At 38.8% G+C, this 10,604-nt stretch overlaps 1 protein-coding gene across 3 annotated transcripts; it reads left to right on the forward strand.

Annotated features, from left to right (window-relative positions):
* The first annotated feature begins 7,680 nt into the window (after nt 1–7,680).
* On the forward strand, nt 7,681–10,290 carry LOC118768178. 3 transcript variants are annotated; one of them, XM_036514136.1, is made up of 3 exons: nt 7,681–8,812; nt 9,940–10,114; nt 10,146–10,290. In XM_036514136.1, exons 1-2 carry the CDS (start codon nt 8,482–8,484, stop codon nt 10,071–10,073), a joined length of 465 nt encoding a protein of 154 aa, XP_036370029.1. In that variant the 5' UTR covers nt 7,681–8,481; the 3' UTR covers nt 10,074–10,114; nt 10,146–10,290. The 3 variants fall into 3 exon arrangements, with proteins under 3 accessions (XP_036370029.1, XP_036370028.1, XP_036370030.1); XM_036514135.1 differs by having other exon boundaries at nt 7,682–8,812; nt 9,937–10,114; XM_036514137.1 differs by having other exon boundaries at nt 7,682–8,812; nt 9,949–10,114.
* The last annotated feature ends 314 nt before the right edge of the window (nt 10,291–10,604 follow it).

The raw sequence follows: 10,604 nt of genomic DNA on the forward strand, positions 1-10,604 counted from the left end.
TCTATAAATGGAATTAATTGATTATATGTATGAGAGCAATCAAGACGATTGCAACAGAAAACTATTAACATTTAAACTATTAACGTGGATCATTTTGTCAGAAAAAAAAGCAGAGATATGTAGCAAGTGATAATTTTATGATAAAACAATAGACGGCTTTGAATGAGGACAATTAGCAAAAGGAATATTTACTGTAATAAAAGAAATTAAAAATTTGGTGCTTTTTCGTGGCAATACAAAAGAAAATACAATTTAGATTTTATTCGCCTAATTAAAGAAGTTTACCGAAGTACAGAATTTATATCGACGTCAGACTAGCAATATTCAAAGCTTTCACTGTCAAGTAGCCGGGTTCATTGGTTTTTATTAAAGAAATGTGTTATATCTTACCTCGTATCATAAATAAATCCAGTTTAATGTGAATTAACGTTAATTATCCGAAGGAGTGGATATCGCGGGAAATATAAGTTAAGGACACTTCAGAAAAGCGACACGGAAAGTCAACGAAACGAACTAAATATCCGACCGTTGTTTAACCTATATTATTCCACAATTATCTGATGCTAAAACTCAAGTGGTAAATTTTATGATTTTTATTGCTATAATTACTTTCTGAAAATGTGAATTGTAATAAAAACAAACAAACAATCCGGATGAGGACAAAAGATAGAAAACTAGAAACTGACTGCTTCTTTTCATGTCTGTTGCTTCTTTTACGCTATCCTGTTACCGAACCCCCAAAGCGTCAGGTACGGAAAGAAACCAACAAAACTTGTCAGACAGTGATGATGGAGCGAGGTGGGATGGAGACGCGTGTGTGTTTCTCCCATAAGTGTTCGAAAACCATTGTTAGTTTGTTTGCATTCCTGCAAAGAAAGACTCCAACACTATAACTACCAAATGAAAAATAAGTTCGGCGATCTTTCGTCTCTAGTAGATTTCCGTAAAAAACTTTTTTTTTTACATATGGGCTTGCGGGAACTTTTGAAGTAATGAGAGCGAAAGAGACTAAGAGAAAGCGATTGTATGACGAGGGAAGTTCTTTTGAAGTTACCGGGCATGGCAAGCATTGATGTACATGTGTGTGTGTGTGTTTGATGGGGTGTGGGAGACAGAAAGTAAGTTGTGTAAGTGCTTCTGTTAGTGTGTGTGAAGAGACAGAGAGAGTAATGTGTGAAAGAGAGAGATAACTGAAATTTTTTACTCAGTGTCTTTTTGTGCTTTCTTGTTTGGATTAACTTATAAACATATATATATATATCCACATACACTCACATATATACACACATATGGAGGAACCTATTGTGTGTGTACATTTTCATAAACATTCATACATGTACTGTGTGTTCTTGAAAATGAGAAAGAAAGAAAGGGAAAAAAATAAAATATAAAAATATAAAGGAAATGTGGCCATTCTTCACTTGGCACTCCCTTGGGTTTCTAAAAGAACAGGTGGTTGACCATTCAATGTTTGACATACATATATATACACCTAAACACATATCAATATGTGTACATACATACACGTGCACACACATATTGAAACCGTGATCCGATCCGACTTCGAGTCCGTTGCCCGAACCACTTGGCCATTCCACCCCACACACACATTTTTTCTTTAGTGAAGGCGCATGGCTTAGTGGTCAGGACAGTCAGCTCATGATCGTAAGGTTGTGAGTTCAATTCCTGGCGATGTGCTGTATCCTTGAGCAAGACACTTTATTTCACATTGCTCCAGTCCACTAAGCTGGCAAAAATGAGTTGTACCAGCAATTCAAAGGGCCAGGCTTGTCACACTGAATCTCCCTGAGAATTATGTAAAGGGGTCCATGTGTCTGTGGAGTACTCAGCTACTTGCATGGAATCTAACAAGCAAAGCAGGCTGTTCCATTGATCGGATCAGCTGGGACCCCCGTCGTCGTAACTGACAAAGTGCTACTTTTTATATAGGTGGCTGTGTGGTAAGTAGCTTGTTTACCAACCACATGGTTCTGGGTTCAGTCCCACTGTGTGGCACCTTGGACAAGTGTCTTCTACTATAGCCTCGGGCCCACCAAAGCCTTGTGAGTGGATTTGGTAGACGGAAACTGAAAAGAAGCCCGTCGTATATATGTATATATATATGCGTGTGTGTGTTTCTGTGTCTGTGTTTGTTCCCCGAGCATTGCTTGACAACTGATGCTGGTGTGTTTATGTCCCCGTTACCTAGCGGTTCGGCAAAAGAGACCGATAGAATAAGTACTGGGCTTACAAAAGAATAATATTCCCGGGGTCGAGTTGCTCATTAAAGGCGGTGCTCCAGCATGGCCACAGTCAAATGACTGAAACAAATAAAAGAGTATACACATATATACACACACACATGCATATATACATACACACACACATATATATACATATACAGATGCACACACACATATACATATGCATACATGCACACACATATATACATATACAGACACATGCACACATATATACTCACACACGCACATACACATATACATATATATACACACACATATCCATGCACACGCATACACACAGCTAATGATGTAACATAAGTGCAGTGTGTATAAAACTTGTTCAATCATATTCTCCCGGCAGCCATCTTCTCTATTAAACTGTTAAATTGACCTCTGCAAAGGTCACCGAAAGGTCAACTTTGTCATTTCATCATCAATGAGTTGATCTTTCTGCAAAACGAACCCCACCAGCCCTGCACCAGCTCCTGCCCCACCCTCACTCCCTTTCAAAAATCCTCAAAATGTCAACGAAAACAAGAAAAATTTCAAAATATTTTGCTAACGATGGTGTTGATGCTGTTGCTGCTGCTACTGTTGTTGTTGTTGTTGTCTATTCTGCACTTGACACAGTTAGTCCTTAATGCTTGTTCTTAGGCTGCACAGATAACTGTGCTTATATCTCTATCTTTTGTTGCATTGTTAGTTTAAATTTGGCTGTGGTGGATCGAATCTACTTCATGCTTGCCAAATCCACTACATATATATAATATATTACATGTGCATAAACATACATTCACAAATGAAAACTGAAACACATCCTCACTAATTATATACTATTATTTATTATTTTTATTGTACTTATTTAGTTCTAGGTAAATGTTTTATCATATCTTTAATCTTTTTCTCTATGGTATGATTTAAGTATATAATTGTTGAATTGCTACATGGTGGTTCTTCTCTAATTTATATACATGTAATATATATATATATATATATATATAATATATATATATATATATAATATATACACATATTTATATATATATATATTATATATATATACATACATACATACACACATATAATATATACACACATATATAATATATATACATATACACATACATATGTATATATATATATATATATATATATATATAATATATATATATATATTATATATATATATATATATATATATATATGTAGTTGAAATCTGCAACACTAATGTAGCCAAAGATAAAACCCTATACATAGCTATTGTGGACTTGGAGAAAGTCTTTCACAGGGTCCCGCAATCCCTTATCAGGTGGGCGATGCAGAAACTGGGGATTGACTAATGGTTAATAATGGTGTACAGACCCTATACAGAGAGGTCGTTAGTAAGGTTAGGATTGGCAATGAGTATAGTGAAGAATTCCGGGTAGAAGTAGGGGTCCACTAAGGATTAGCCCTCAGTTCCCTTTTATTCATCATAGTCCTCCAGGCAATAGTAGAGGAATTCAAGACAGGTTGCCCTTGGGAGCTCCTCTATGCTGATGACCTGGCCCTCATAGCAGAATTACTACCGTAACTAGAGAAGAAATTTCAGGTGTGGAAGCAAGGTTTAGAATCAAAAGGTGTTAGGGTCAATGTAGCAAAGACCAAAGTTCTAGTAAGTAGGAAGGCGAACTCATCACCCCCACCTTAGGTAGGTGGCCCTGCTCGATCTGTAGAAAAGATATAGGTAGAAACTCCATAAAATGTACCCAGTGTAATCTATGGACACTAAGATGCACAATCAAAGGAAAATTAACCGAGAAGATAGCTTTCATGTGCAGCAGATGCACAGGGGCAATAGACACCATTGATACTCAGAAAACAGATTCCATTACACTCCAGGGGAAGAAACTAGAAGTAGTTGATAGCTTCCGCTACCTAGGTGGCCAAGTTAGTAGTGGAGGTGGGTGCTCAGAGAGAGTTATCGCTAGAATAAGAATAGCCTGGGCAAAGTTCAGAAAGCTTCTATCCCTACTGGTGACAAAGGTCCTCTCGCTCTGAGTGAAAGGTAGATTGTACAATGCATGTGTGTGAACTGTCATTCTTCACGGCAGTGAAACATGGGCCATGATTGCTGAGAACATGCGTAGGCTCAAAAAAAATGAAACTAGCGTGATCTGCTAGATGTGTAATGTCAGTGTGCACACACAACAAAGTGTAAGTGCCCTGAGAGAAATGCTGGACATAAGAAGCATTGGATGTGGCATGCAAAAGAGACGTTTGCGCTGGTATGGTCATGTACAACAGATGGATGAGGAGAGCTGTATGAAGAAGTGCCACTCTCAAACAGTTGAAGGAATCCAGGGTAGAGGTAGACCCAGGAAGATATGGGATGAGGTAGTCAAGCATGACCTTCGAATGTTGGGCCTCACAGAGGCAATGACGAAAGACCAAGACCTCTGGAGATATGCTGTGACTGCAAAGACCCAGCAAATAAAGTGAGTTCACGGCTGTATCCCACACCAGTTGTACAGAACCAGCCCCAGCTCACTCAAAAGTACCTTGGATCGTAGGGCAACATGCTGTGCTTGAGAAGACCTACTGAGTCAAGTACATCGACATCAAAATGAAAATCAAATGGAAATTGTAGTCGTGATACCCATGCCAGTGGCACATAAAAAGCACCATCCGAACGTGGCTGATGACAGCACCGCCTTGACTGGATTCTGTGTCAGTGGCAAGTGAAAAGCACCAACCAATCGTGGCATTACCAGCCTCCTCTGCTGGTGGCACATAAAAAGCACCCACTACACTCATGGAGTGGTTGGCATTAGGAAGGGTATCTAGCTGTAGAAACACTGCCAGATCAGACTGGAGCCTGGTGCAGCCTCCTGGCTTCCCAGACCCTAGTCAAGCCGTCCAACACATGCCAGCATGGATAACGGATATTAAACGATGACGATGATGATGATGTCACACTGACATGGCTTCCCTCCTGAAGGAATGCATTGACATACAGTTAAGTTAGGTCTACGAGAGAATGATTTACCACAAATATAACCGTGACATAGCTTCTCTCTGGTATGAACATATTCATGTATAATTAAAACACCATTTACAGAAAATAAATTACAACAGATATTGTAATGTTATGGCTTCTCTCTTGTTTGAAGCCATTAGTCAAGTGACTATTTTAACAGAATTATTTACCACAGATATGAACATGATACAGCTTCTCTCTGGTATGAACATACATTGATTTCAGGGATTACTTGTAACAAAACTGTAGAATAATGAAGGTAGTCTGTGTCATAAGAAGCCTTCTTCCCAACCACATGGTTCTGGGTTCCATCTCACTGCATGTCACCTTAGGTGTGTGTCTTTCACTATAGTCTTGGTTTCATGAAAGCCTTGTGAGTGGATTTGGTAGATGACACACATTCGATGTAGTGGATGTAAAATTAGACACTACAAATATTTGCATATTTGTTCCCAATATATCAGGGGAGAACCAGATGCAAAATATGTTAGTTGTTATTGTGAATGTCAAAAGAAACACATTTCACTCTTCTTATTTCTTTATTGTCCACAAGGGGCTAAACATAGAGGGGACAAACAAAGACAGACAAAGGGATTAAGTCGATTACATCAACCCCAGTGCATAACTGGTACTTAATTTATCGACCCCGAAAGGACGAAAGGCAAAGTTGACTTTGGCTGAATTTGAACTCAGAACGTAACGGCAGATGAAATACCGCTAAGCATTTCGTGCTAACGTTTCTGCCAGCTCGCCGCCTTATTCATTTCACTCTTCTGAACATTATTTAATGTCCGTTTTGTTTGCGGTCACTTGTTGGACAGCTTGACATGAGCCATGTGTGCTTTTATTGTCCGTTTCGGGATGGTTTCTGGTACAGGAAGCACTTCCTAATGCCAACCAATTTACAGAGTGCATTCGGTCCTTTTACAAGGCATCAGCACCAGTGCATTGTGTGTGTCACCATCACCGATGCATTTTCGGTGACACCAACATCTGCGATTTTTACGTGGGACCATCACCAGTGCTTTTACCTTGGCATTTGCACCTGTGCTCTTTATGTGACAACACTACCGACAGGGTCAACAAGTACCCTGCAAGACTAAAACACCCACAACAGGAAGTGGCCCGAAGGTATTACAGAACAAGTGTGACTTTGTGCCAGTTGAGATCTTCAAGGTATAGAGGAGTCGCTACGTTCTGAGTTCAAATGCCGCCGAGGTTGACTTTGCCTTTCATCCTTTCAGGATCGATAAATTAAGTACCAGTTAGACACTGGGGTCAATATAATCGACTTAATCCCTTTGTCTGTCCTTGTTTGTCCTCTTTGTGTGTAGCCCCTTGTGGGCAGTAAAGAAATAGGTATTTCGTCTGCCGTTACGTTCTGATTTGACTTTGCCTTTCATCCTTTCGGGGTCGATTAAATAAGTACCAGTTACGCACTGGGGTCGATGTAATCGATTTAATCCGTTTGTCTGTCCTTGTTTGTCCTCTCTATGTTTAGCCCCTTGTGGGCAGTAAAGAAATTGGTATTTCGTCAGCCGCTACATTCTGAGTTCAAATTCTGCCAAGGTCAACTTTGCCTTTTATCCTTTCAGGGTCGATTAAATAAGTACCAGTTACGCACAGGGGTCGATATAATCGACTTAATCCGTTTGTCTGTCCTTGTTTGTCCTCTTTATGTTTAGCCCCTTGTGGGTAGTAAAGAAATAGGCATTTCATCTGTCGGTAATGGAAAGAAAATGGCAATATGTGACGATTCTGGTTCCAAATGAATACAACCCCTGAGTAGTGCCATAGACAGATGAGTGATGGAGAACTGGATGTTAAGGGAAAAAGATGTGGGGAAAGCTTGAGGAGGAAGAAGAATGGCTTACAAGCATAAACAAAATGCATTTTGGACATCATCTTTTACTGGGATGGACGAGTCTTCTCAATCATTGTGCTTTGTCAATCATCCCAGTCTTTTGTCATCTTTTCAAGTCCAGCATCTTGAGTTCAGCCTTCACCACTTTATCTCATGTCTTCCTGGGTCTCCCTCTTCAACAAGTTTCATCCACTTAAAGCACTTCTTTAAACAGCTGCCCTCATCCTTATGCATCACATCACCAAACCATTGCAGTCTTCTTTTCTGTAGCCTTCATCTGTTTCCTCTTTTGCCTAATTTTTCTCTTGATACTTTCTTTTGTATGTACACTGTGGAAGCACATGGCCTAGTGGTTAGAGCAGCAGACACGCGGTCGAGGGATCGCGGGTTCGAATCTCAAACCGGGTGATGTGTGTTTTTATGAGTGAAAACACCTAAGCTCCACGTGGCTCCAGCAGAAGGTAATGGCGAAACTTCTGCTGACTCTTTCGCCATAACTTTCTCTCACTCTTTCCTCCTGCATCTTGCAGCTCATCTGTGATGGACTGGCGTCCCATCCAGGTGGGGAACCTATACACCAAGAAACCGGGAGACTGCCCTTATGAGCCAGGCAAGGCTCGAGAAGGAACAAACAAGTATGTACACTGGTATTGCACATCCAAAGGAGCACACTAGCCTTATTCCTCTCTATTCTTTATATGTCCTCTGCATTTAGGGCCCATCTCTCACTATCATGTAGCTTTGCTGTTCATACACGAACATCATACAATGTGCCTTTCACTCTGAGGGAACTTATGTTGTCCAAGCTGCTTGCTTCTTCAGAGACGACCGTATCATGTCAAAAGCTTTCTCCAGGAAACGAATACCAAATGCAATGATTTTAGCTAAATTCATCTCTTGCAGTTGTTTTACTCAGTAGATGGCAGCAGTAGTCCTTCTTCCTGGCAGAAAATCAAACTGCATCTCATCTAGTCTAATTCTGTTTCTAATTAATTATAACTTTCTTGACCTGGTCAATCAATTTTAAGGCCTCTCCTTTATGCTTGTAACATCTGACTACAACTTGATTTCCTTCTCAAGCGATGCCAGGCTCATAAGGGCCAGTTTCCTGGTTTCAGTGGCATAGAAATTTCTGTACAACTTGATTAACTTTATGGGTGACAAGGGTGTATCTTACTCTGCACAATCTTAGTAAACAAAAGGCTCGTTTATATGGGGTCGTTTGTTTCCAGTTTACTAGGTAAAACATGACTTGACTCTTTGCTATTCAATAGATTGGGATATTAGGACAGGAAGAGCATCCAATTGTACACAAGGAAAATGCTGCTCCCAAGTAGGGAAAAGCAGGTGTTAAAATGGCAATGATGAAAAAAAAAAACCCTGAAATTTTTCATATGGGCAACCAATCACTAATGTTGATTTATCTTTTTACTTTAGAACCAGTTGCATTAGGAGACAATGTCACACTTCATACTGAAGTAGCCGAGATGACAGGAATTGTTTTCTGGAAAAACGACAATGGTAGATATGAATGTAACCCGACTTGTTATAATTACGGTAACTATGAAGTTACACAAGATGGTAGCAAATCTACTCTTTTGATCCAAATGGTATCAGAACAAGATTTCATTTGGCGTTTTTGTGACTTGTATCTCTGCTCTGCAAAATATACCTTAATGACAAAAGGTAAGGAAATTACTTTTGCTAATAATAATAAAAATAATAATAATAATAATAATAATAATGATAATGATAATGATAATAATGATGATGATGAGGATGACGACGACGACGATTCTTCTTCTTCTTCTTCTTTCTAATTATGGCACAAGGTCAGGAATTTCATGTGGAAGCGGTTCTTTGATTACATTAATTTGATTATATTTAGTCAGTCCTTTATTTTATCAACCCCAAAGGGATGAAAGGCAAAGCTGACCTTAGCAGTATTTGAACTCAGGACAGAAAGAGTCAGAAGAAATTCCACTGAACACTTTTTTCTGGTGCAACAACAACAACCTCAGTGCAAATATTTTTATAATACTTCAGCAAATTCAAAGTTTGTATCACATAGCATTGCTGTTCATATATAGAGCTATTAAGCCACGTGCCTCCATCTAATGCTATATAACCCTTCTAAATAATCGACTCATCTGTTGACCTTACATTTTTGTGTTAGAAAAAAGAAATTTAATCCCCTTTGCTAATGCAACATAACCTTTCTAAATGATGGATTAATCTGAAGGGGAACATCTAATCATTTAGACATAATAATCTGGGATATTGGTGTGTGTTGATCCGTTTCTTACCATATTTCTGCTGAAATGCATTGCCTTTGTTTCAATAAATTTTGGAAATGATAAAGAATCATTACTAAACTATTGTTTGGAACATAAGGAAGGTTTTCTTTAGATCTCTTCAAAACTGAGGATTTGTACAATAGAAACAAAAGCAATTTTAAGCAGGATGGTATGAAAAGGGTTAAATCTGGCTGATGTTACTATTTTTTTTTATTATAAACAAAAAGTATATGACATATATTTGCCATTTAAATATGGCTAACCCCTAAGGGTGGATGCTACTGTAGTTTGTAGCCCCAGGAGGACACCTCCTCCAGCTGGCTATAGACACACTGGCTACAGCTGGAGGAGGTGTCCTCCTGGGGCTACAAACTACAGTAGCATCCACCCTTAGGGGTTTGCCATATTTAAATGGCAAATATACGTCACAATGTGTTGTAGCTACTGTTTATAACTCGCTTTGAGATTTATTATTGCTTAAAAAGTATATGTTTTACTGTTCATCTTTTGCAGGTGAAAAAACAGAAACAACGACAACAAAAGATGCTGAAACTAATGGATCAGAAGACAGCTTACCAACCTATGCCTATGTCTTAATTTTCATATCTGTATTTGTAGCCATTGTTATCATTAAGAAAGGCCAGGAATGATATTGGCCAACCTTATTACTGACTTTCACTGATCCGGGTAGAATAGTTGGTTTTTGCATAAACTATCTCCATATTTTATGTAACATCGTCATTATCATCATCGTTGGTTTGGCATCACCTTTTCCAAAACTCTGCTCCATCTTACTCTTGCTTGTCCAATACAAGCATGGAAAAGTGGACGTTAGAATGTTGTTGTTGATGATGAAAACGATGATATGCATTTGATGATGATTGAGGATAATAATGATTGATGGTGATGTCTGATGATTGATGATTATGATTGATGATGATGATTGGTGATGATTGATGATGATGATGATGATGCGATTGATGATGACTTCCACTGAAAAACTACTTTTTTTTTCAATTAGTTTTGAAAATGGTGAAGAATTTCGTAAAATAGCTTTGCCATTATCAATCTGGTGTTTGGAACATAAATTAACATAAAATTTTGAATGGAAGGTTTTAATTTTGATCACTTTAACCCTTTTGTTACCATAAACTTGTCCTTTACGGGTGCCGGTGGCACGT

The sequence above is a fragment of the Octopus sinensis genome, linkage group LG27 (genome assembly GCF_006345805.1).
Source record: "Octopus sinensis linkage group LG27, ASM634580v1, whole genome shotgun sequence".
Taxonomy (NCBI): Eukaryota; Metazoa; Mollusca; class Cephalopoda; order Octopoda; family Octopodidae; genus Octopus; species Octopus sinensis.

What these genes read in the sequence shown, in the direction of transcription:
- LOC118768178 (XM_036514135.1), top strand. Translation starts at nt 8,482, where the DNA reads ATGGCAATGATGAAAAAAAAAAACCCTGAAATTTTTCATATGGGCAAC. An exon ending in ATATACCTTAATGACAAAAG is followed by an intron (nt 8,813 to 9,936) that starts GTAAGGAAATTA and finishes CATCTTTTGCAG; the next exon opens with GTGAAAAAACAGAAACAACG.